The sequence below is a fragment of the Leptopilina heterotoma genome, unplaced genomic scaffold, assembly GCF_015476425.1.
Source record: "Leptopilina heterotoma isolate Lh14 unplaced genomic scaffold, ASM1547642v1 Lhet_212, whole genome shotgun sequence".
Classification (NCBI taxonomy): domain Eukaryota; kingdom Metazoa; phylum Arthropoda; class Insecta; order Hymenoptera; family Figitidae; genus Leptopilina; species Leptopilina heterotoma.
The window spans coordinates 467163-495159 of NW_025110930.1; the positions used below are offsets into that span (position 1 = coordinate 467163).

General features: G+C 33.7%; 1 protein-coding gene across 6 annotated transcripts; it reads left to right on the top strand.

Annotated features, from left to right (window-relative positions):
* LOC122501695 (protein abrupt) lies at positions 1-26873 on the top strand. 6 transcript variants are annotated; one of them, XM_043611355.1, is made up of 8 exons: positions 1-158; positions 5941-6296; positions 6469-7075; positions 10618-10851; positions 10980-11186; positions 11445-11610; positions 11721-11774; positions 22575-26873. In XM_043611355.1, the coding sequence occupies exons 3-8, from the start codon at positions 6869-6871 to the stop codon at positions 23525-23527; spliced, it is 1821 nt and encodes a 606-aa protein (XP_043467290.1). In that variant the 5' UTR covers positions 1-158; positions 5941-6296; positions 6469-6868; the 3' UTR covers positions 23528-26873. The 6 variants fall into 6 exon arrangements, with proteins under 6 accessions (XP_043467290.1, XP_043467292.1, XP_043467289.1 ...); XM_043611357.1 differs by lacking the exons at positions 1-158; positions 22575-26873 and adding exons at positions 216-365; positions 12397-15214; XM_043611354.1 differs by lacking the exon at positions 1-158 and adding an exon at positions 217-365.
* Positions 26874-27997: the final 1124 nt, after the last annotated feature.

The following is a 27997-nucleotide window of genomic DNA, read 5'->3' on the forward strand; positions in this document are numbered from 1 at the left end:
ACGTCGCGTTGTTGACGAAGAGGAGAGTGCGGGGAGAGGTTTGGGCGAAATCACAAGCAGCATGGCCGTGTAGAGAGAGTAAGGGGAGGAAGGTAAAACGAGCGAACCCGCCGAAAGCGCATAGCGGATCATAATTCGGCGCGCTGCCCCGCAATCAGGTTCGTCTTCTAATACTTATAACCGTCTTATAAGTCTTAGACAGTTAAAGAAAGAGTGAGTAAGAGTGGGAGGGAGGGAGGGTAAAGGAGAGAGTGAGTGCAGTCGGTACATCTGCCTGGCGGAACCGGCGCCTCTCTAGCTCTACTCCATCTTCTTTCTCTCAGTTCTTAACTTGCCTCGTTCTGTTCACTGTCGTTTCGTCAAAGGTACATACTAAAATGCTTCGCTTGTCTCGTATTCAAAATCAACTTTCGAGTCTCGATGCCTGACAAATGATTCAGTTCTAGTGCAGTGTCTTTCAGCAAAAATTTTTAATGGAGAACGTAGTGTCTTACCGCAAATAATTATTACGCGTAATTTCAAATTAGTAATCGTATTTGGTGCCGTTTCGTTTTTTCACGTTACAGTAATTAAAAACTATTCTACACGTTACTCTTTAAATTATATGCAATTCTTGCTAAAGTATAAATTAATGTGCAGTTTTTCGGAGATTTGTGTTGTATTGGGTGCAGAGTGATATGTTCCAAAACTAACTTTGAATTTTTTCAAGTTGAGCAATTGAAATCTAAAATTGCAGAATTGTTTTGCTTCGTCAAAGTCATCTAATACGTAAATATGCAACGGATAAATATTACATACATTAAAAAGAATATCTTAGTTATTCAGTATATTAAAGGTATTAATATTCGCTCTAACTTTGCAGAATATTTTTGAATACACATTGTTATTATTCCGATGTTAATAAAACTAAAGGGCAAGGCCGCCCATTTGCTCATTCAAGTTAATTGCATGACGTACCACGGTCCATAATGTTAATTACATCGTCCTTCATGCCTTCAGACTTTCGGCAAGGAACCTTTACTGAGAAATTTCTCTTTCAAATCGCGCTTGGTTTTTCTCGCCTTGCACTCAGAATGCCGGAAATTTATCTTATTTTTCATTTATTCCGCTTCTTCTCAGAATAGATCTTGCACATTTAACATTTCTTTTTAATTACAAATTATGAGACTAAACTAACATATTATATTCAATTACCAAATTTTTAGATAATACATTTATTATTAATTAATAATATATGCTTAATATTCAAATGTTGTATTCTAAAACTACTACATTCTCCTCTTTTTTGTATATGCCAAATTTATATTAAAAAATTTATGTTTAACACGATTACCAATTTCTCAAAACAGCATGCATTCAGCATTACTCGAATGAATTTTCAATATACATTCAAATATTATTCTGAGCAATAATGCATATGTGTGTTTTGTTTTCTATTAATACGCGAATATTCATAAGAGTTAATTAATATAGGTTCATAACCTTTTCGTTCTTTTTATTTAAAACAAAACTGATTCTTTATTGTTTATTGCAAAAGTATGATTTACAACAAAGAGAACATTTTTTGTTTTGTTTATATAAGTATTGTTATGAAGTAAGTTAATAAATCTTTAGTCAATTCATCAAATAGATAGATGATATTGTTTTTGACGTGAAACAGAACTGAATTTTTTCTAGTTCAGATTTATTCTTTAGATATAAAAACGAGAAACATTGTTTTTAATTTCTGTTAAACTTAAGTTGACATCAAGTACATAAAATATTACAAGTAAATTTTGATTAGAGGATTATGATTTCATTTTATATATATATATATATGTATATAAAGACAAATTTTAGAAATGACAAAAGCGAGTAGGCGCCACATTACTTTCCCTTTTCTTATCTTTCCTTAAGTCTCTTGTGTTGTTTTGATAAATTCGTAAAATGTAATAGTTTTTTCTAATTCGGAAAATAAGAGCTTTTTGAAAATTCATATGGAAACATTTCTCAGTCTAAATATAATTAATTTTTTAAACATTAAAATTTGAACATTTTATGAAACCAACCATGCAAAAACAAGAATGCTAAACAAAAATTCAAGATAAAGTGTGACGTTTAGTTTTTAAATTGTCGGAAAATAAGAATTAATTTAATTATTTTGTCAAACATATGCTATTTTATTTTCGATATATATTTATGTGATTTTGAAATAAGTTTCCTGTGAATGTTCCTTTTTTAATATATTTAATTGCTCCGTAGCTTTTGTTTCTATCAAAGAGCAACCAAGTTTATTTAATCGATATCTTGGCTTGGCTCTTTTACCCCATGTATTTCGAACCCTCCGCAAACCATCTTAATGACCAAGTCGCACGCATCGATAAAGTATTAAGGTACCTAGATTCAGAAGCGACGCGACCTGATGTAATGAAAATAGTTTCGTGATTCGTATTCTTTGCATTTCAAGATTTCAATAAATTAGGTAATATCAAATCTTATAGCACAGAGGAACAAAAAATTCTTCTTTAAATCCAATTTAATGATGTCTTACAAATGCCAAACAAACATGCAGCAAGAAATATTTATTTATTTTACCTCGCAACTAGAATAATTAAGTTTATTGTTGTGCAGTATTTTTTTAAAGAAATGATATTTTGGATTTCGTAAAATTTCAAAGCAGAAAAGCATTGTAAGGATGAAGAATATACATTGCAGGAAAACTGAATTTCTGGAGGTCAAAAGATAATATTTACAGAGGATTTCTTGACAGTGTAGGTACACGCTGGGTTTAAATGAGAAAATGAAAAATGTATTTGTCTAAATGCAAAAAGTTTAAAGTATTTTTTAAATTCAATCTTTTAAATCGCAGGTATAGGTTCAAAGCCCAAAAGATAATATGGAAGAAAGTAAATGCAAGTCACTTACGACTTTCTATTATCATGCAATTAATGGAGATATCATACTACTGTTGAGAAAAGATAAATAAACATCACTCTTATCGGTTGGTACCTTCCTTATCGGTTATAGCCTGAAATAATTGCGTGTTGAGCGGACCAAAACAAACATTTATTATTTATTTAAATTTGCAATACATAGTTAAAATAATAAGGCCTAAAATATTGTTCTCCTATTTCTTTATCGTATCAAGAAAAATAAATACAAGACAATATTTGCAATTATTAAATATTATTAAACGATAATAAAAATTGTTAATAATTATGCTATTCTTAAGAGGTTGAATAAAGATTCGGTTTCACTTCTTCTACCTGATGCGATTTTGTATTAGAGTTGCAGATGTACATAAATACATACATTCAGTTATTGTAGATTGAGTGCTGTGTCGGGTCTCCTCCTTCTTGCCTTCTTGGTATACTGCAGGAAAAAAGAATCCAGCTGTCTGGATGGCAATTGCGTACTAAATGTATTTGATGCCGAATTTGCCTCTTTTGCACTTCCAGGTATACTTTTAGTCCTCTACTTAAATATTTAGTTGTACGTCAGAAAGGAACTAGGTGCATACCTGATGTAGCGAGTTCGGGTACATGCGAACGTTTTTCTTCTCATACAGCTTCTATTCTCATTTGTTTGAATAACGGAAAAAATGTGCAAATTCATTTGTGCTCAGAGTCAAATGTTGACATTCATCGAAATTTTTAATTATTCGAGAATTGTCTGTCAGGGTAGTAGGCAAAAAAAGTAAATGTAGAAAATGTTGATAGTGATACAATTGTTACAATATTGTAATATTTGAGACTCGGAATTTTCAGAGTGAAATATTTACAATCAGTTTACATTGAACATGAATGTACGCATGCGTGTCAGGCTGTTCACAGAATGTATACCGCATGTGCACTCAAGGACTCGCCATAGTTGTAGGGCCGGAGATTTCTTTCTAAACTCAAGAGACGCTGCTCCTTTTAGAAAGTAGCCAGGAAGAGGCATTTATTTTTCGGTGCAAATGCAATATGTGCTACTTCCATTAACAGCACTTTAGCTTTGTCAGAAATTGGAAATCTCAGGGCTGACATCCCTACGATAGTCTCACAATTCTCGGAACGTATTAACTCTAGTCGGCATAATACAAATCTCTCTCTTGCTCTTGCCATCTTTTAGGTCTTTTTGCTTCCTTATGCTCTCCTCTCTTTATCCATGGAAAATTCAGTATTCTAAATGGCTCAAGTTCCCCTGATTCCATTAGTCTCGGTTTTTAAGTAATTCGAAGCGTTATATGGTACTTTCTCAAATAAAAAGATGTGTTCACTTGTAAAACATTAGTCCTAAAGTTTTCAACGTTTAAATGAACGAAATTTACTTCTTTCTTTTTCCTATAATAATATTGCGTTATAAACCTGTTAAAAAATTATTTATATAAGATTTTAAAATATTGAATTACTGTAGAATTTAAAAATATTTATATCGATAAAAAATCTCGCTTATTTGAACGTTCAGAACTTGTAGATCATCATTATATAGGTATAATGAAGAATTCCAAAAATAAGTTGTTTGAATTAAATACTCTTTTATCAGACTCACTTATACTTAACGTTTATTTAGACAAGTTATTCTTTAATAAATATTTTAATTTATATTCCCACACAGCAATATTGCTGCAAGTTTCGGTGTAAGGTGTTGGATAATTTAATTTTAATATACGGCCGGCCTTATGATTCCAAAAAATGTATTTTTCCTTAAAATGCGTAAAACAACTTTGATCGTAAAGTGACTATTTATAAATATGCTAATCTGCACTATCGATGCGCATAAAAATGTTTACGTACTATGAAAAACATACATTAGTTAAATGAGTTTTGTTTTGACTTGACAAGCAATACTTATTGAATGTATTGCCGACATACATATAAGTAAAGGAAGAGTAAGAGAGAGGAGAGACTTTGGTGAATGGTGATGATCAGACGATCGAATCGGTCATTAATTAATGCATAGAGAAGCAATATAGTGTGTTGTTAAGTAGACTTTAACCTGTCGGATTTTGAAATTAAATGAGGCACCCCTGATCCAGAAGACTTGGGGAGTAAGGGGCAAAACATTGAGCCACACCTAGAATTCGCAGCATTCCAATGGCGACCCCAATCTTGACTCGTCCCAATCTATTCCGGGTATATTATACTGATTGTGAGTTGTACCTAGGTACGAGCAAGTACATACATACACCATCGCGTAACACACACTGAATGTCGTGTATAGGTTTCACGATCGATACGGAATTCGGGGGTTCTTCCTCCGGGCGGATTGCTCTAGCGAAAATGTAGACTCTATTCTCCAACTGTCTTACACACACTATCTACATTTATTTTTTCAAAAATTCTTCAAACAATTCTCATTCAATATTCATTTTTTTTATTAAAAACATATGCTTCTAATTGTAAATTAATTGCTCAACTATTGAACCAATCAATATTTTTTACTAATATTTCATTTACGACTTTGAATTTTCTACATAACTAAAGATTTTATTGAATAATGATTTCACTAATTTTTCATGGAAAATTTAATTTTATAGTAAGATTAATAACATGTCTTTTATTTAATTATTAACCGAATTAGTAAAAAACGACTAATTTAAATTCAGAGAGTATTTAACGTAGATGTCTTAAATGGGTAAATTCAAGTTGCAATTAACAATGTACAAAATTATAAATAATATGCATTTAAAAAGTAAATCTTTTAATACTGAATAACTATATATTACTATTCTTATATCGGTTCTTTTAAAATGTATGCAGCTAAACATTTTAAAAAGTATACGCGTTCTAGGCTTATAAAACACATCGGTCTCACCAAATAGGACGCGATTTTTTCTGTAATAGGCACAATAATTTATTGAAGTACAACGTGTAAACGTGTAAATAAGACACTACGTTCATCTTTTTATTTCCTGCAACATTCATTGAAATGATCACTTTAAAAACTTAATATTAATTAAGATTTCTTTGATTGCAGAGAGGCGAACATATAAATGAAGGAGTAGAAGGAAAGAAAAGAATGCAACAAAAAGAAGGATGTTTATTGTGGTGTTGAGTGCCAAAGAAGAGTAGAGTATGCTAAGAAAGAAAATAATTGGAAAAAACCTATATTGCATTCGCGAATATTTGGTAAATGAAGAATAACAATTTTGAAAGAATAAATTTTATTTGTTCAATTTTTTATCACTGCCCACTGGAATGGAGTATTATTTGCAAAATGGAAAGACAGTACGCACTAAAATTGTGGTTAGTCGGAGGAAATTTGAGTGACATTTGATGACCAGTTAGGAAAAAAGATTTTGCTGTCAATCAACCTGAGTACTAACTGACTAGGTAACTAAATAAGAATCTTTGTCAATTAATATTCAAATTCTGCATGTAAAAAGACATATGAATATTCTTTGAAATCTTTTTAAAATTTATTATTTATTTATCAAAGAACGAAATAGGGTTAAATTAGTTTCTATACATTCTCTTTTTAGTGTGTAATTGTTTTTTGTTTCAGAAACGACTCCTGAGTTCGAGAGTGGTTCACACTCTACTTATCCATATCATTTTTTGCAACATGAGATGAGATAATGGTGCTAATAGGAAAACAATAAGATTCAAAATTTTTCAAATAGAAAATTTATAATTTTGATTAAAAATTTGGTTTCATTGTTGCTTAAAATCTTAATTTCTAATTAATATTCTTTTGGCATTTTTAACTAGAAAGTTAAAAATTTGTTGTCTTACCTCAGAGAAAATTGCAAATAAAAATCAATATTTTAGAATAAATTGAAGTAAATTGAAGTAAATTGAAGTAAATTGATAGAAAAGGGGTAAAAGTAGGTTTAAGGTAAATCAGACTGAGCACGATAGCACCGCTGGTGCCCTTGGCCGTGGGTCCCGGGGGGACGGACGCCATGGCGGCCTCCTCGTCCTCGTCGAGTGGCGAACAACAATACTCCCTGCGATGGAACGACTTTCACTCGAGCATTCTTAGCTCATTTCGGCATTTACGAGACGAAGAAGATTTCGTCGATGTCACTCTAGCATGCGACAGCAGTAGCTTCTCGGCGCACAAGGTTGTCCTCTCAGCCTGCAGCCCGTACTTTCGTAGATTACTTAAGGTAAGATATAAATATTCTTATAAATTAGAGCAGTTCAATACTATTCAAAACAAATTACTTCCATCGATTTCAAAGTACATAGAGTTTTTGGATGTCTTTTGGATTGACTTTTCCAAAATATCTTTTTCTCTTACGTCTGACTTTAATTGCAACACTTGATTCGACCCAACAAAATAATGCATTCAATTGATCGGCGAGCAAGCTCGGAGACAGTTTCCAGCATCTTTATTGGAAAGACAGAGCTCCAACTGTAATGTAAACATGCGTTCACCGCTCGAGCTTCTTTTTTTTGAAAATATGAATAGAACAAGTCAATATAGTTTCGTTTTTCGTTGTGCTCTTACACATTCGTCTCTTTATTTTTATTATTTTCTCTTGTTCTTGTAAGAAGGGGGCGGGAATATTTTTAAGAGGTTTAAGTATCCATCGATTCCACGTGTCTTTCTCCCCTCCTCGAAACTTTATTACAGCCGCGCTGTTCTTCAAAGCCGGAAACAAACGAGATCTCGTCGTGTGTATTTCCAGATACTCACGCACTCGTGCTTTCGTGACCACGTATGACGCGATCATCGGGATAAATTTAAAAACAGTGGCTCACCAACAGCGAGAAGAGATTCTCGCATCTGTACCATGAGCGAGTACACCTAGAAGCACGTTCAAACTGACGCACGTGTCCCCATAAAATACGCACTCCAACTTTAATTATAGAATATGGAGCACAAGTATATGCTGACTTGACATAAATCTCTGCATGTTGGCTATTAAGCTCACTTCAGAGGATGACATTACTGCATTCAAACACATTTCATACAGATACTTTCTTATTTTCCAAATTTTTCCCAAAGCAAATGTACAACGCGCCGCGTGGGTCGACTCGCCCACTGGTTACACGTGCCTGCGTATTTTCCAGCATCGTCCACCGATTTTCATCGCAATACGAATTTCAATCTCACTTGACAAACAAACTTGATAAATGCTCTATTTAGTGTGTCTCGTTATAGCCATTTGGTTTAATTCTTACTTCCATAATGGCAAGTCAAAAGTATTTTTCGCCATCTCTAAATAAATAATTAATAGCAATCACGTGTTGTTAAAAATAAAATTAACAACATTAGCAGTGTAACGAATTGAGTTGCCAGTTTAGCTCGAAAAGAGTGGGAGATGGTATCATTATCGTTGTTCGTTGACTCAAGACATTGCTATATATGTAACGATGTAATTCAAGATGTCAACTACCCAATGACAAATTTGGTAGGGGGTTAGAGAAAGACGAAGAAGGTGGAGAAATTCGATGTGAAGTAGATGTCATGAAAAATAAAAACGAATAAGAATTCTTGGATGGAGAAGGAAGAGGGGAGAAGGCTTCATCTTAGTTTTAACTTTAACACCATTCAAATCCCAATACGCCTACGAATGAATGTACGTACGGACGATGGCTAGAACGATGTTTTCTGAAAAGTCCTACAACGAAAAATTAGAGAGTAGTGGTTGTAGAAAATCGTGTAGGCAAGTACATAGGTTTATCGGTGATTGCACAAAACATAATTAAGTCCGCTTATGTAGGCTGCATATATAGTCGGGTACTCGGGTGCCAGAATACCACAGGACTTGAGTTAAAAATAGGCACTATGCGTTAGGACTTTTTGAATCTCTGCTCTTTTTCTTCTTATACATGTATATCTACTGTAATTGTCTTTTCAAGTCAATTTCTACAATCTTCTTTCCATTTATTTATTAATTAATCTACCTTGTACTTTCAACATTTCTTTTCTCCTTTTTTGTAAAAAGCAGTTTGTTTTCAAAGTAAGAATCGACTCTAAGGAGTTAATTAACTTCTTCGCTAGTAATCCAACATGGCCGCGCTGAGATGTTTCACAGTTTAAATCGACTCTCAAAAAAGCCAACTTTTAACTCACGATATTTCACTCTTCTCATTTCAATTGAAAAAGGGAGCGACTTTTATAGAATCCCAGTGGGAGTTGAATTTTAACTGTCTTTTTTTAGTGTTTGTACAATGTCTATGGCTGTATTAATTCTGTACATTTGTATAGCACAATTATGGCTGATTCAAAGTCTTGATCATCAAAATTTAAAAGTAAAATTAACTTTTACTACGTGTGTGGTAAAAGTTTTTGTTTCTAATTATACTCGTTCATTTATTATAATTTATTATAAACTAAAGCCATACTGAAGAGTTTGTTGATATAGTCTTTAAATAACACAAATAAGTAAATGCATTTTTTTATTAAAATGATAGAAAACTCGCACAATAAGTTTTCAAAAAATTCTTAATCAGTACTTTTAATTTTATCAAGAGAATTTTCAATTGAAACCTTCTTAAAAATTTGATGCCACATTGCTAGGTTTTGAATTTAAAAATTTCCAAAACAACAAGAAAGTAGAAAAAGAAAAAAGATTGACGTAATAATGATAACATTTTGCATTTGTGGAATCCGCATAAGATTTCGACGTTCTTTTAGCAGTATATAGGTTTATTTAATATTACACTTAAGCTCAGCACCAAGTACTTACAAACACGCAAGATCGAGAGTTGACGTATATATGTGTATTCAGCAGACGCATGTGTAGCATATTAAATAAGTGTAATATTATTGCTCTGCACACGGTAAATGTGTACACACATGACACACATTCAACTGCTTCTCGAGTGTTGGTGTTGCGTCGAGTAAAGCGTGTACTGAGACACATTATACCGAGTGTATTTTTATCAACGGAAGTGCGTCGTTGCCGGTTGCGCATTCCTGTAACTACTGTCTGGAAAAGCAATGCACGAGTCGCACATAAATGTCTCCTAGATTGTATTTTTACACGGCTCCGATTGTGAGATGTTTCCCAAATTATAAGATCCCATCTCTGCATTCTACACATACAATTACAAAATTCATCCTAATTTTCGAGTTGATTTATTTTAAAAAATTTAAATGTTACAATAAAGGCGTATATAATTGTTTTCAGTTTTCTGCATGTTGGTGATGTAGAATCACTAATCGTAAGTATGTTTTGTGAAGCCATGATTGCTCGTGCTCGACACGTAAATGGATCAGAAACCATGCAATTGTCATTACCTATAGTTAAGGAGCTTCACATCACATGCATACCCTCACGACATATATGTATGAGTATGCATGACTAACTCTCAATGATTCAAACACATACTTAATACAGCGTGTTCCAGCGTGTTCGCTGGAAAAATAATAAAATATCGATTTTTACGAAATTCTTATTAATTGTTCAACAAGAACGTATACATATAGGACATTATAATACATCAATAAAGAATATTAATATTCTATTCTAATAATTCTTCCAATATTCCTTCAGTACGTCAAGAATGCTGAAATTGGAAACATTTTCTGCAATTTTGCAAATACACTCGTACATACGTAACTCATTTACCTGCAAGTTGTCAATTATGGCCCCTCTTCACGAATTTATATTAAACTTTTTTTGGGAAATTAAAAAATGTTAAATTATTCCCATACATTGTAAAACAGATTTAGTATCTTTTTCTCTAATTTTAGGCAAATCCATGCCAACATCCAATCGTCATTTTGAGGGACGTCGCTTCTTCCGACATGGAGTCCTTGCTGCGGTTTATGTATCATGGAGAAGTTCATGTAGGACAGGAGCAGCTGGCTGCATTCTTGAAGACGGCTCAAATGTTGCAAGTTCGAGGTTTGGCCGATGTCAGTAGTGGTGCTGCGGCGAAAATCCCACAAGCACCTTCGTCGACTGGAAACAACGGTAGCGCACCAGTAAGTAACATGCCACGTAAAAACTAATATTAAAAAAGAAAACCTTTCCATTTACCATGGTGAAGAAACTAAAGAATTTGTAAAACTCCATTACGCATATTTGAAAATATGTAATACTTTTGCTTCAGGCTACGCCTCGAAATTCATGGCAAGACAGTGGTCGAGGGGACGCTAACGAAAGTGGTATTGGTTCACCACCGGAAAAACGGCCCAGAAGTTACTCTCCTCCTATAGGAAACCATATAGAACCAAAGACAGATCTTCAAGAGTCTCTTTTGGGACAAGCACTCGAAGGCGGTCCAACGATACACACAACCCCTACCAACAACTTACAGGTAAGAATCACCTCTATATTTTCAATTTCACAAAAAATATCCAGGAAAGTATTAAAATTGAACACTGGATGTTTACATATTATACTTTTCTCTCTCAAATCATTTTTTTAAAACTCAGTCTTTCCCTTGATAAATAAACAAATTTATTCAATTACATGAAAAAATGTTCTTGACATTTTCATATCAAGAAACAAGAATTAAATAAACAGCAATCTAGATATTGAAAGAGTTTTAAAATAAAATTGTAATAAATTTCAGGCACAATCTACTGGAGAGGATTCGAATTCAATGACAGACAATGAAGAGGACACGTCGAATAATGACAGTATTTTAAATTCAGTGAAGACAGAGCCTAGTGATATTCTCAATGACTCCTTGGAACATCATCGTAATAGTTTTCCAGCTGCATTGTTGGGACTTCAAGGTGTGTATATATTCCCATACAATCATGTATTGCTTCTACTAGTGTTGAAAAGTACTAGTGTTGAAATAAGAAATTTTGAAATGGCACTAAACAGAATTTATTATTTTTAGGTTTGATGCCAGGACCTTCGGGAATTCATGCAGCGAATCAGGATCCAAATTATGGTGAGTAGATGACACTTGATTATTTTTTCATCTAATGATCATAGTCCAAATTAGTATCCTCCTGACGTTCCTTAGAACTCTGGTCTCTCGTTGTTGCGTTGAATGCATGGAACTCTCGTACCTCTCACAACCCTATAATTCCTTCCCTAAACTCGGAGAATTAATATTTTTTCTTTGTCAATAAACAAGTACGGACTAGAGAGAAATTTCAAGTTTTTTGAATTATTCGTAATTCTTGTATTGGGATAAAATTACTTTGTGTCTTTTAAAGCAACAGAGACCAAAGGTGGAGGAGACATGACAACAACCTGATTATTTTTAGTAAATATATAAATTGAAACTATTGAAAAAATCAAAAGTGGTAATTTAGCGGACAAATGTATTAGTAAAAGATGAAACGTGACATGGTGGTGAAGTAATTTACGACGTATTTGAGGAAAAGCTCAATGATAAATGAACTCGCGGGGTGGGGCTCGATAGTAATTCGGCTTTATAGTTCAGTTGTTGAAAGTTAAATTTAAAAAGTAGACCGTAAGAAGGGCTGTGGGAGGAAAGAGACGATTAGTGTTTAAGGGATCGTACGAGATTGGCTGAGGACTGAAAAATTGGCTGGTGGTTCCAGGGCGATGGCAGCCCTCAGGAGGAGACGGTTCAGGCTCGAGCTCTGGCTGGCTGCAGGCAACTTCCTCCTCCAGGAGTGAACCGGACGGATCAGGCACTCTCCAAATTGTTGACGCCAACTCCAAGAAGGACCACCTGCATCACCATCAGCAGCAGCAGCAGCACCACCATGCCAATAGCCAACAGCCGCAGCAACACGCTAACCTTAACTCTCTCAATAGTTTAAATAATCTTAATAACGAGCAGCTTTCCTTGATGCAGCAGAAATTGCAGAGTATCCAGCAGCAGCAGCAGCAACAGCCGCATCACGGGTCGTCCAAGAATGACCAGCTCAATATAATGTTGCAGTCGTGTGCTAAAAAAAAGATGGACGCAATTACGATTATCAATCCTTACCAACAGCACCAACTGGACCCCAATAACCAAACTGGGAAACCAAAATGTCCGGAATGTGGCAAAATTTACTCAAACAATTCAAATCTCAAGCAGCACATCGTCAACGTGCACACCGTGCAGACTGAATTCATATCTTGCCACATTTGCAGCAAACCGTTTAAAACCAAACAATATCTTCAAATCCATCTCTTGTCCATGCACGGCATTCGAAAGAGAAAAAGCTACCCAGTCTATCAAATGCATCAGACTTCTATTTCTCAAGTGATCACACCTGGGCAGTCGCCACAGCAGCAACAGCAGCAACCTTTTCTGTCAGAAACGAGTGAAAGGTGGTCAGACGATAAACCATGATAGGACAAGCACTTGTGTTCAAATACATTGAAATGTGGAACGAGAACGTGTGAAACCTGAGTCCTGACTAAAACGAAAAGATATTCTTCTTCAATATTAATTTCTTAGAGCCATTTGACTTTTTTTTAACTTTTACATTTCCAAATGCAAGTCGGTGAGACTTGCAAGTGCAAGTGTCACCGACTTTAAATATAAGTTTCTTAGAAAATTAATTATTTTTGCCAAGACTTATTCACTCAATGAGTTGCGCGAAATATGCATACAGCGAATATTTGTGATCTCATGTATGTACAAAATTTTACTTACACGCGTTTGTTGAAATCATGGGAGAATACTATACTTCGTATTGATCTCGACGATTCAACAAACAACGCCTAGTACCTCCCTCTCCCTCTCCATTTCTAACTCTATCTCCCTCTTTTTCTTCATTCCACTTTGTTCGTCTTCTGTCCCTTTTGTGCCTTTTGTGAAACACCCTCTCCACACTTTTTTTTCCTATTCTTCATGTGTTTGATATTGGAAGGAGAAACAGCAAATTCATCCCGTGATTCTTTCACTGATAGATTGATGGGATTGTATAAATCAAGATTCGTTTCAATTTTTTATACATTTCGTCATTTCTCTACATGTATATGTACTATCATACAACCAAGTTGATCTCTCTAAATTTCTTCAATTTCGCAGTTAATTGAGTTCCTTTCATGGAATAAGAAACTGGATTTGTAAAATTGTTTTTCAAAATACTGTTGACAGAAAAAACAAAACTTTGCTATGTTTTTATGTGAAGCAACAGAAGACTGTTCCTTTCTATACTGTAAACAAATTTTCTGTATATATTTAGAATTTTGTTATAGTTATAGAATTTTATAGAAACTTGTAAAAATTCGATTTTTAAGTTAGTGAATTTAAAATACCTCTTGAAAAAGTAATACGATTAATGTGTCCGAAAGGGAATTTAAATTTGCTGATTTTAAAAAAATAATTTTACAAGTTTCTACAAAATTCCATAACAATACTTAATGTATAGAAAAATTTATTTACAGTGTAGCTAAACTAATTCTGATCAATTTATCATAGATTCAGCCTCCAAAAATTGAGTTTAATTGAGAATTATTGAGAATTTGTTTTTAGTATAAAGTTTTTGAATCAAATCCTTCCTTTCTACATTGTATGATAATTAAAAAATATTTTTCTATATTATTATTTCTTATTAAACTTTATCCAGATTCGTATTTCTAGCTTGAGTTAATTTTCCACTTGAATTTGTTTAGGTCGAAACTTAGAGCTTCCGAAATCGTCTATAGTTGAAATGAAATTTTTTTCGATTCTAGTGTCGAGCTTTTTTCTATTTATTTTGAGAAAAGTGCTCGCTGTTTATTTGAAAATATTGCTTTTTGTTTTGTAAATTACATTTTCCATACATATAATTTGTATTAAAAAGTCCAATAGGGAGAATTACAAACTGAAATTGAGGATAAGCTAGATAATTCAAAGATGAATGCAACATGTCACGGTTAAGCCGTGTCTGCTTTTGTTATCCTGCATCTTATCTCGTGCTATCAAATCTAGTTTAGTTTTGTATGTTTCTAATGTCTTCCGATCTCTTCCCTGCTACAACCCTCCTGAATCCCTTTAGAAAAAGAGGGAGACCTACACATACACACAATTGGTTCAGCAGCAACTAAAAGTTAATTGTGATTCTTCATTTGTTCTTCAGAAAGTTGACAGTCAACTTGAAGTAAGATCCTTATTAATTTATAATAATTTTAGAAATGTATGGCTCTATGGCTCTGCAAAGCATGCTTACAGTTTTGTTATTTATTTTTTGAAGACGACAGTTACTTATACTCTTGCAATATTAAAGATTAAGAGTACAAGAGAAAGAAATTATGAAAGCGATTATTTTTGTGATACAGTACTTATAGTGCACATTGTATATATATTTTGATAATTACGTGCATTTACTGATTAAATGTAATAAGTTTATATTTAATGCGAAATTGTAAGCCTAAAATGAGCTGACATCAATATTAGTGGTCAAAATGGTACATAAATAAATGAATAAATAGATACATACGTGTATAAATATGAAACTTAAATTGCATTGCTGTCAAAAGAATAAAAGGGTGTGCGTTAGTGGGAGTGAGTAAATGGAATTTGAGAGATAGAAGGAGCACGCGCGCTAGAAATAGATGATAAGGGAGGGGTGGTGCTTTCGCGAGGGTCCTAAAATCGATCCCTGTGCAATTTCCCGCACATGTCCGCATTGATCTGCCCTCGGTACCTACCAACGCCCACACTTACTCTTCAACCACCACTTTTCATTTCCTCGGACGCACTAAAAGCTTCAGATAAAAGCGAAAACTAACACAGTCCTTCAATTTCAGACAAGAATCTTACCTAGTTTCTTTCTTTTTTAACATAATACTCTTTTCACATTGGATTTTATGTGGAAACTATGTCTTTGGCATGTAATGCATGCCAAATTATATTATTCTATCTAGAAATATTTTCATTCAGATAAATCATAACATAAGGGTCTCGACTCTGACAAAATTTTGTCAAACTTTCTAAATCTGAATTAGCGAACTTTCACTAATTCCCAGCATTTATACGCTAATTGGAATCAATGGTATACTTATCGCTATTTCAGATTTAGAGAGAGAACCTTAGGATTTTGTCGTTATTTTGGTGAGAGTAATGTATACAATTACATTTCCTTCTGTTCAAATGATTCGTAAATTTAGTGTATAATATAATTATTTATAAATTCATAAATCTTCTTCTTTATTAGTTTACCAATCTTCTAACTGCTACAACATTACTAAACTAATGTAGTGAACGTAATTTTTCCAGATATTCAATTTGATTATGATTGAAAAAATTAGTTTAGAATTTTACTAATAATAAAAGCAGCACAATTATAAAGAAAGTCTTATTTTAAGATAGAAGGAAAATCTTAATATAAGATGCAATATTTTTAAGTCAGCTTTTGCTGAGTTTGCGTAATGGATTTTACAGCTTAAAATAACTATTACGAAGAAAAAGGAATTATTATTATAAAACTAACATCTCCATTTGTTGTTGAACCAAACTTTTAGTTACTTGAACAATTTAGAATTACTATGATGTGGTAATAAAACCTTTTCAAGTATTTGCAGTAGTAACAATCCGATAGTAAACATAACAATTCATTTTTCTCCGTGATATTTTTCTCGATGTCGATAATTACAATTTAGTTTCTTTTTATTATAAATTTAACATACCTATATTTTTTCTGACAAATTTTATAAAAATTTTCCCTTGAATCCATGAAGAAAGTTTATTGAATAATTCTAAAGTATCTGAAGAAATTTTATAAAATATTTTAAGTAAAATTTATTACAAATATTATTTATAGATACACTAAATTTACAGCACATTTTTGCAGTGACACTGAAAGCGTGTCTATAAATTCTTTTCAAGTATTTGAATGAGATACATTTCACTTTTCTCCAGTGATAATAATAATTAAGTCACTCTGCTTAAGTAAGAAAATCATTAAAAATGATGGAAATTTAATTTAAAGTGGAAATTCATTTTAAACGTGAAAAATATAATTGTATTGTTAGTTTTATTGAAAAAAACGAGTCTATTAGAACAGGAATACTTTTTAATATTTTTAGAAAAAATTTAATATTTTCCATGATGAAACTTTTTGACTTATATGACATTTAAATTTTTGTCATTGATTTATTTGAAGACTAGTATTAATACTCTACTTGTTTTCTATTTTCTTATTCGTTTTCTATACTTAGTTCCATCATGGAAATGGGTGAGGTCTTCACACTGAGATTTGTAGAAAAGATAGTCGCAACGAGACGGTTCGGTGTGGATCAATAGAAGCGTATTATACGTATAGTTCCTTCGTACAGAGCACAATACTTTTCAGAGAATTTGCACATCATGTATATAAAAATGTTTCCAGTTTTGCTACTATCCAAAACTGAATCAGTGAAATTTGACTAGATTAGTGACTTTATTTTCATGATTTCAATCAATGAATTATCAGTCGTCATTTTTCACCGACTGGAGAATTATAAAAAATGACTGTAAATCATTGACATTGTGAGAATAGAGATTGATTCACTGTCAAATTTCACTGATTCAGTTTTAAAAGGGGTAAAAGTAAAGGGGCGTTTCTGTACATAAATAAAGTTTGCTGCAAATTTACTGAAAAATATTGTGCTATGTGGGTTACTTTTCCCTTTCCTGAGCTTTCATCTCTTCATTCATTACAAAAATTCCTTGTTATTTCAATTGATAACAATCACGATTTAAAGGTTTATTTTCAAGTATCTGTAAATTGAAATTGCAGCTCAAGTGTGAAAAACTAATCAATCTTTGATATTCATAAACAAAAGGAAAATTTGATTTTTGTATTTGAAAGTAATTTTTAGAAAGCCGAAGCGTCGGTTCCACTCAATTTCAGAAATAGCAAATATATTATATACATACTTTGTATTAAAGTAAAGTAATAATGTATCTGCAAGGTTTCCTTCTTATAATTCGCTCTTGAGGAGTTGGCTCTATAAAAGGCGATTGTGCCTAAATATAGTTGTCATCTTTTTACCAATAAATATTTTATGAAGAAAACCACACACTATCCTACAACTGGGCATGCCCTGAGAGTACGAGAGTAGCTTGCGTGTGTGATATCGGATTGCACTTGATGTTTTATTTGAAGAGAAGAATGTGCTTGCTCGAAAGACAATGAAAGTGTGTGTATGAGGAAATTAGAGTTTTTGCTAGTGCTGATTGAGTGGCTGATTATGTGAATGTAAATAATTTGGTATGAAAGGAAAAAAGAGGAGATGAAGGGAGAGAGAGAGAGAGAGAAAGAGAGCAAATGTGCGAAGTTAGGAACAGAATCAACTCATGGGCACGTCCTGGTTGTAGGATCAGTGGTGCCAAAGAGGGAAGAAGCCGCAGTGGCTGTGGGATCTACCGACAACGATTCCACACAAGTAGTGGAAAATTTTGCGAGGCTCTACACTGCTCTGAGACACGAGGATGCGCGACCATTATGTCGGTATTGCGGTAGGAGTTATTCGTCACCCAGCAACCTGCGACAGCACGTGAAAAATGTCCATTCTAATTGGCCACCTCCCGACACATGGCCCCAGTGCCACGTTTGCGGCAAACGCTGCAAGACGAAACATTACTTGATCAATCACCAACTCCAGGCCCACGGAATACACCAGCGCCCCAATATCCATAATCCCAATCAACAACACCAATCTTCCGTACCATGAATAGCGATCTCAAATTCCGTATAAGTACCTAGCAATCACTGAAAGTGGTATCAATGTGAGTTTTTTTTACATTTTTTCATTTTGTCTCTGCCTCAAAGACCACTGTCAATTCAAATGTCAAATGTGTTTGTTTATGTCCGAAAACAATTTTACCTCTATATCTAAAGCCTCCTCCACCTGTCTTTGAATTGCTTTCAACGAGCTTTCAATAATGATACAAACACTTGTCCTCTAACCGTCACATGAGTCATCTGTAACATTTTTCACCTTTTCACTTTTATATTTATTTATTTATTCGTTTTTATTACTGTTGTTGTTATGATTACTGTTGTTGTTGTTGTTGTTGTTATTGATGCACAATACCTCCTTAAGTTTAAAGAAATAGTAACCGATTAAGTGAATAATTATAGATTGAGTAAATAATTGTTAGCAGCGATTAAGAGGTTTAAATGTACTTGTATAAATGTATATGTCGTGAAATTATGGCGGTGGTGGCTAGTGGTAACGTTGGTGTGGTGGTGGTTGCAGATGACGGGCTCAATGATGCGGATGGCATGGCTTACCACCACCACCCCCACAGCCATCACCAGCAACGCCAGCATCAACATCACCTTGAGACTCCTTCTCATCTCCAGCCAAGTGACGACGTGGACGATCACAGTCAAGTCAAGATGCAGCGAGCCCAGCCTCCCGACTACCGCCAGCAGAGGATGTTGAGGGAGCACCATCGCCAGCACGGGTACCGATGTCCCCTTTGCTCTAGAACCCTCCACGACATCGGTACCATGCGAGCTCATTTAGAACACCACTATCCCAGGGACTCTCCCACTTGTCCAGTCACCTCCTGTGCCAAGACCTTCTCCCATCCCAACAGTGTTCGCAACCACATGAGACTCAAGCATCCGGTACAGTGGGACCAAATTAAGACACTGAGGTGGACCTATGTGTGAGATTGAGTAAATGTTATTCATAACTTTCGAGGCAAGTTTCGAGGCAAGTTTCGAGGTAACCAAAGGTATTTATTCCGGGCAGTCTGAATCCGCTGGATTCATCATTCAGTTAATTCATCAAATTATTTCCTTTCATTTTTAATTCTTTTCTTCAAACTTACGGTTCTATGCTGCAGGACTTGTGTGACAAAAGACCATATTTTTTAGATCAAAAATCAAGTCACATAATATTTACGTGCAGTCTTGAAAAAGGTGTTATAATAGTGAGACAGAAATAGAGGTACACAATTGTTGAAACAATTATTCATTGAATTCGCTGTAATATCAAAGAGGAAATGTATTTGTCAAAAGTGGTTTAAATGAAGAATTTGGTAAATCGCAAAAATAAGACGCAGTAGAACTTTGTTTATGAGAATCTCTGTTAGTGGAAGGTCGGATAAACGAGGTTTACTGCTTACAAAATATAAGGTGAGCTGGATCTCGCAGTCAGTGCTTCAAAATATCACTTGTAACTTTTGAATATGAAGAAAACATTATTTTAACTATAAAATTTTTCATTTTCATTTTCATTTTCATTTTCATTTTTATTAGTACACGAAGAAAAATAGTCAGATAATATATCAAACTCGTTGGACTCTGGAACGTAAAAATAGTTCTGTAAAGTATATTAAATTTATTTCTTTTTTCATTTAATCTTACAATTGGTTGATAGAGAGAATTTTTCAAGTACAGACTAGAGAAAACAGCTAACCTTAAATGAAACCTCTAATAATAAGTAGAGAAGAAATAAAAAGAAAAAATTAATTGTTAGAATATTTTCTACAAAAAATATAATATATATTAAGGATTTAAGCAGTGACTTTATCACGTAAATAACCATTACTTGGTTTACAAAATTGAATTGATGCAAAGATTTTTTTTTATTCCTTTGTTATTATTTAATATTATCGTAGCCACTTTACATTAAATGAAGGTGAAATTTCATTTTGCCAAAAATGCCAAGTCAAAGGAAGAAACTTTGAGATTATAAATCTCACATTTATTTTCTAAAAAATAAAGTCTAGTTCGTATACTTATAGTAATATAAGCTGGGTGAGGATTGTGAAACATGTATATACTTATAATATATCTGCTCCTCGAGGAAAGCGCACATTTGTACATATACCAGAAAACAAACGAATATATGTATATTAATATTAATTAGAGACACAACACTAGAGAAAACTGATGGATTAGTTTATATGCGATAGAATAGAGAGTTGAATTATTATTATTATTATTATTATTATTATTATTATTGAAGAAAAGAATGTGTACACTTGAAATGCAAATCACTTATGTGTTCTGTGAGTAAAATTTTTTATTATAGCGATCTTTATAAACGTTTAATAATTTTCTCTGTTCATGCTTAGTCGATGTGTAGTACATCGATTCGCTTGGCAAATTATACATCAGTCATCGCTAGCCTTTTTTCGACTCGACTATACAATGTTGCTCACAGTCAGTAAGCTATAATTATGCCTAACTAGCTTTAAGTCTTTTATATGTTCTTCAGTCTTGACATTGTGTATTCAAGTTTTATTTATTACATCTAAAGATTATACTATACATGTGTGCACACATTATATATATGCAGCATAGTCGATTAACAATAGTAGTTCATTTTATTAAATATAAAATTCAAAGAGGAAGAGTTGAAATTTGACCCTTTTTTAAGCAAGAGTTTTCATTTATACAGACTAATCGAACATTGCTGTGTATATATTCTACACTCCTGATTTACAACACTACTTTGTGACATGTTGAAAAGAGGACAACCGCAAGTTTAAAAATTAAAACAAACGAAAAGCTTTTTCTACACTTTACATAATAGTAAAAAAAAATTGTGATAAATTGTATTTTTGAAGATTGTAAAAGGGTATCTTCAGAAAATAAATAGTCGAGTCAAAGTAATGAGTAGAAAAAATTTGACATATAATTTTTTTAAATTAAAATTATTAATTTGATATACAGAGTGTACTCTTTGAGTGAATAGGTACTGCGAAGTATTGGGGCATTGGACGAAGATCGTTTATCAATATACTCACAATTTTAGTTGAACAGTCATTTTAACATGTAAAATTATATATAAGTGAATTGCATGAAAAGACAAACGCAGTTATGTGTGAGAGAGTGAGGCTTGAAAGCGCATTGACCTAAGAGAATCTAGCCTTAAGGTACCTCTTCGTGGGTCGCGGATTGCCACAGCCACTACCTTTTGATTAGTCAACACTGGTCACGTGACAAAGTACTGGCCACTTATAAAATTACTAAAAGTCCTTTTTTAAATTTTATAAAACTTTTGTACACTTGAATAAAGTGTAAAATTAGAAAATGATCACACGAAACTGAATTTTGTAAATGAGTTTAAAAAGTTTTGTAAATTTTGAAAAAATGTTCCCCATGTAGTTGTCGCGGCAACCGTTGCTTCATGAATTGGCCCCTTTATTCTTCTACTTTATTTCCTTACAGTATTTTTTTAGTTAAAGTAGGTTTAAAAGTTGAAGAAAATTTTTCATCTGTAGTTACTATTAGAAAAGATTACAAACAATGTAAACATCATGTTTTAAATACATTTACTTCGCATAATGTTGTCACTTAAAAATTGGGCTAACAAATGAGAAGTTGCAATTTTTAATAAGAAAAATGTATTTTTTGATAAAATATTATGGGAAAATGCATTTCGTGTATGAGAGAGATCGTATTCCTGTCATGGACTGTGAAAATTGTGAGTAATGCTTGCACAATAAACATACACAGATAGTTACTTGCACGGATAACAAGTTAGTCAGGGAAATATTTTAAAGAAATAAATAAAGTTGTATTCATATAGCTTGAATATCAAAAACTGCTCGAATTTTCAACAAGTTTTCACAGTTCGTGACACGAGACGAGGTACAAAGCATTGTATAAAGAATTGATCACATTAATTATTTTAAACGCAAGCAATGCAAACAATTCATCAAATTTACTAATTACTATTTAAGTAATGATTTGTTTAATAAAACATTTTAATTGAATTTTCGTCATGTTCCTTCACTTTGAGTACAACCAACGCCCTCTTTAATCTGTAGTTAGCACAATGTTATTTGCCAGAATTGAAAAATTCTCTGAAAGTTCTCCAATTAATGAATTGCTTTTAATTTCAGTCGCTAGAAGGGGTCTCGACATGATGCGGGTGCGAGCCACCGACCCGAGACCTTGCCCCAAATGTGGCAAGATCTACCGCTCGGCGCACACTTTGCGAACCCATCTGGAAGACAAGCACACGATCTGTCCCGGCTACCGCTGCGTCCTCTGCGGCACAGTGGCCAAGTCGAGAAACTCTCTTCACTCTCACATGTCGCGACAGCACCGGGGCATCAGCACCAAGGACCTGCCGGTGCTGGCCATGCCGAGTCCCTTCGACCCCGAGCTGGCGTCCAGACTGCTGGCCAAGGCCGGAGTCAAGGTCAGTCCGGCGGAGCTGCGGGCCCGCGCGAGTCCCACGGGGCCCCGAAGAGGAGACATGAGACTGGAGCTGCCGAGGGGGGGAGCGCCCTCGGAGGCCGGCAGCTCCATTTGCGGGGGCGACGATCCGGAGGACCTCACTCTTCCTCTGAGTCTCAGGTACGGCTCTCCCACGCCCAACAACAACACCGTCATCACCAAGGTCAGTGGGAACGGCAGGACTGGCGCGACGGCCCTCGCCGCCAAGTCCATGGACTCGTACCACATGAACAGGGAGCCCAACCTGGCGTCGCTGCACCCACCGGTCCACCTCCCGGAACACTACAACACGAGTGCCCTGCTGGAGACGTACCTCCAGATGCTGGCGCAGAACTCGAACCTGACGAGACTCGGCCTCAGCCCGGAGCAGGCGGCGGCCGTGGCCGCGGCCAAGGTGGCGCACCTGAGCGCCATGGACAAGATGGGCGGCCGCGGCCTCGAGGACTACCCCATGATCGGGCGGGACGAGGGGCGGGGGCCCGGCGTCATGCACGAGGACCGCCAGGACCTCAACGACCGGCACGCCATGGCCATGGAGGAGGGCGACTCCTCGGCTGGCGAGGACGACGACTTCAGCGAGAACGAGTCTCCCGAAGGCGTCAAAGCGGAGTAATGTGTAAAATGCTCTTGAGCGACTTCTGATTTTAGGGTCGCAGGAATTGCGGAGCTCAGGATTACCAGTCACTATATGGTCTAACAATAGTAGTCTACATGTACCAAAACAGGGAAGCAATTTTCATGCAGATGTGCGAAACGTGATCCACTACCTCAGGCAATTATATTTTTCAAAGAAAAAGTTTTTAATAGAGATTCAAACAGTTTATAGAAATAGTTTGACGACGCGAACATCGTCACCTTGGAATCGAGAATCTATTAACCTCGAGACCAATTCTGATTAAATATTCCATCCGTCTACCTCAGTGCACATAATAAACGATAGCTAATAGGATTTATTCATTAATAAACAAAGAACAGTAAGTTATCACTCGCAAAAGAACCAAGTCAAAGTGAAAACTGATACAGAGAGGAAAATAATGAGAGAAGAAAGAAACAAGAGTACCAAAAGACGAAGATAATACTTATGCGCTAATGGAAATTTTTATGCGGTCATCAGGGGTGACACATTTCTCATTGACTCTCAACGCTCGAGTCAAAAACGAATCGTTTCTAGAACATATTAAATGTATAACAAGATAATAGGAATTTAAACCATGATGCCGCAGCTTATTATTTTTTTTCTATTTTTATTTACTTTCAAAAGTTTTATCAATGCTTTTTTGCGTTGATTCAACGCAAGAGATATGATTATGATAATAATAATAATAATTATTATTATTAATTATTAATATTATATATATATGAATGTTGAGGAAATATATATTATATATATTGCCTAGATTTTAAAGAAAGTTAGAGATAACTACGCGTAATGCTACGATTATTTTTGCAAACAACATTCGTAAACGTTTATCAACTTTTCACGTGGAATCGTTCGAAAAGAGTTAATAATTTTTCGTTTTATATTTGTTGCCTTTGAAATTTTTAAATGTGAGTATTTTCAATTGAACTAATTCAAGTTTTAACGTATTATTTTTTATTAATCTTTTCTATATCATTCGAATAGTTTTGTTCGAACGTGAATGAATTTAACACATAGAGTCGCACGCGTGAGTTATTAGGTCGTCTCCGTGTAGAATCCTTAATAAGTAATTCTTTTCAGTAGAATGAATGTAGTGAAAAATTTAAAGATGAGGAAAAAGAGTTTAGTGCGCAGATTCGGAAAACTTGACGACAAATAGTGTCGTGACTCGACAAGCCGACAAACATAAGCAAATGTTCCTACTAATACATACGCCAGCTAATAATTCGAGTAAAGTACTTATACGTAGGCTGTAATGTAACATACCTATAGGCACTAAGCAGTACCAGATAGATACTATACACAATACTCTGAGTATAATAAGTAGTAAGTCAATCAGTTATTAAGAAAGAGCGATATGTTAGCAAAGAAGAATTAAGATTCTAAAATGAAAGGTATATTAATGACGTTTAAGAATCAACAAAAGTAGAATGTGCGAATTCAACTGTGGATGAACAAAAGTAAGAAATGAATTTTCTGTTTCAAACTTTACTCACATTTATACGAATGTATACGAGTCAACATTTGTATACGTCGAAAAGTAGGTTATTAAATTAAATTAAATTCTAATTATACGTCCAAAACTGCGTTCATCTACAGTCATTGGAATTCATCAAAACGGACGATGTCTCCGGTACAAAGAAACCATTTCTTGCCTTAAGCTCTCTATAAACGAACGAAACATTTATGTAATTTTTATAAAGATTAGTAGAAAAAAACGAAGATAAAAATCATGCAGAGTACAAATTTTTGTCGGAAATTTAATTAGAACTAAAGAAGATGAAGACATTCTGATTTTTAGAATCATTAAAATTGACGCGCGAAGTTATAAATCGTGAGAAAAAGCGAAAACCGATCTGAATAATAATATGTAAGTTTTCTCGACTAGAAGTTATTATCGACCGAACCGTCAGAAGGAAAACAGTGCCATAGCTTTCTTTATAGACTCAATGATGGTTATAAAAAGGAATAATTTACGGAATAATTCAATCATTATTACTATCGCAAAGTACATGTACGCCTATATTCTGGCGACGTAATCACAGTGATCTCTCGTCGATAGACTTTTGTTTTTTTAAAATGATATCATTATAATAAATCCAGCGACTTCCTTGCAGAATTGCAGTTACTGGCAGGCGGAATGAATTATTTATTACATTCAATAGTCATGTGTTCGTCTCCGGAGATAGATTTTTTTACTACAGTATTTATATACATAGCTCTAATATTTATAATATATATAAATAAATAATATAATATACATAATATAATATATGACGTTGCATATATGTATTTTTTTATACGAACAACATTTTGCAGCTTACGATCGCCTGCCGAACACAATTCTGCACCACTTTTCATAGTCTACAATAGTCGACAATAGTCTACAATAGTCACATACATATTGAAATTACAGTATTGCAATATCTATTTTAAAAGACAATCGTGCATGCGGCCGAGTCTTCTCTGTTAAATAATTTGCAAACGCAACGCAACTCAACGTCAGAACTTGTACATTACGCAGATGCAGATTTATTTTCTTTACGGTACATTTATTTTAGTCAGATAAGTTGACAGAGAAGACGAAGGCTGTCATCTCAGGAACTCGTAATCGAGCACGATTAGAATGCATTATACATATACCTATGTAATAAAATAACAAACTCAGGAAAACTGAAGCAGGCAGGCCGTGATATTTAACTTGTTTTTGTTTTGATTGTTACGAGATTTAACACTGACATGTACCAACCATGCTCTTCGTTGAGCTAGCAGTCTTCTACTTTTATGTACTTATTATAGTTAAATATGTGTAAAACACGAAATGATCGAGCGAGTGTATTTAAAGAGAAAATTCTTACACTTTTCTTTTCTTTTCTTTTCTTTTCTACAGTGCATTTTTGTATTATTATTTTATATATACATGTAATACTGAACGTAAATATCAACTGTTTTTAGCAATTTTTAGTATATAATAAACTGTCTCGACTATTTCGTGATTTCAGTTGAAATGTACTTACCAGAAATGAATCTTTGATATGTGAGTGGATACTTGCGTGATATACACAGTGAACATAATCAGGGATGCGTCATAACACTTATTATTATTATTATTCTATTATTATTATATTATGATTATTATTACATATGTAGAATCTCCTTCATTCAACTATTACTTTCAAATATTTCTATTTAAAATGATAATTAAAATTAAGAGAAAACCTTTTATCATCATGTGACAACATAATCCATTGACAATGAGCATTACTTATTTTCACAATTATGTAAACAAGGTAAATTAAACGTGCAATTTCAAAATGTTTTAATATTTGTTTTAAATCAACAAGTTGATGAATGTAAACATGAAAAGTATCAGGTCGCGACTGAGTTGAGTTCAAGTTTGGCTCCTCAATTATTGTAGAAATTAGTTCATGTCAGTTATCGTTCTTTCAATTTTATTGTTACGTTAATGATTGGCGATAACGATAACTGCGATATCGATGAAATGAAATTTAAATTTTTTCCAGTCGCGAACAGTAATGCAGTTTACTCATATTTACATTTTACTATATTAAGGTGCTTCTATATATTGTTATGTTAATAATGTCATTAATATTATTGCTATCATTTACCTTTATTAGTTATCATATATATTTAAAAGAAATTCGTTTCACTCTTACATCGATTGTGAAGGAAAGATCTCATAAAAAAGTGACAAAGATTTAAGACGATTAAGAAGAAATATTGAGAAAATCTTTGCATATGAAAAATTGTAATAATTCTGATTTTAAATCGTCTAAATTATTTGTAATATTAGCTTTTGCCCTTTTTAATTACTTCCAGCAAATAAAAAAGTATTTACAAAATACCTAGTATCGAAAATAGACTTTTTAGAAACCTTTTTATTGTTCAAAAAAACAAGTTTCTACAATAATATCATAAAAATTTTATAATGTTTCTTTGTTTGCTGGAATTTTATGCTTGTTAAATTTTGTCCTTTCATTCTTTTTTGTAAATATTATAGAAATACACTTCTTTTATTTGCCATTTTTAGTCATGTAAGTTATTCATGAAATAATATGTTAACGAGAAGAGAAAAAATAATGAGTTGATTATTTATTTCTATACCCAATTTCTAAAATTAATTTATCACGTGTAAATATCGTACACTTTAAAGGTTATTAATATTGTCGCAATGCTATAATTAGAAACTTAGTTTCTTTTGATAATGATAAATCTTCTAAATAAAACAATCTTTACTACAATGTAAAGACTCGCAACAAATGCGAGTAATGTCAATATTTTTCAAAAAAAAAATTTAGACAGTATCAGTGGAATATTACAAAACAATTCACTTAATGTACTGTGCTTTGGAGATTCTATCATTTTTACTAAAAGCTGATAAAAACCTTTAAAAATATTCACACGTTCAATTTTCTCTCAACT

Excerpts from the sequence above, each read along its gene's own strand:
- LOC122501695 (XM_043611355.1), top strand. The coding sequence starts at position 6,869 with ATGGCGGCCTCCTCGTCCTCGTCGAGTGGCGAACAACAATACTCCCTG. Across the intron at positions 7,076-10,617 it reads ACTTTCGTAGATTACTTAAG|GCAAATCCATGCCAACATCC; the intron begins GTAAGATATAAA and ends CTCTAATTTTAG. Across the intron at positions 11,775-22,574 it reads GAATCAGGATCCAAATTATG|TCGCTAGAAGGGGTCTCGAC; the intron begins GTGAGTAGATGA and ends TTTTAATTTCAG.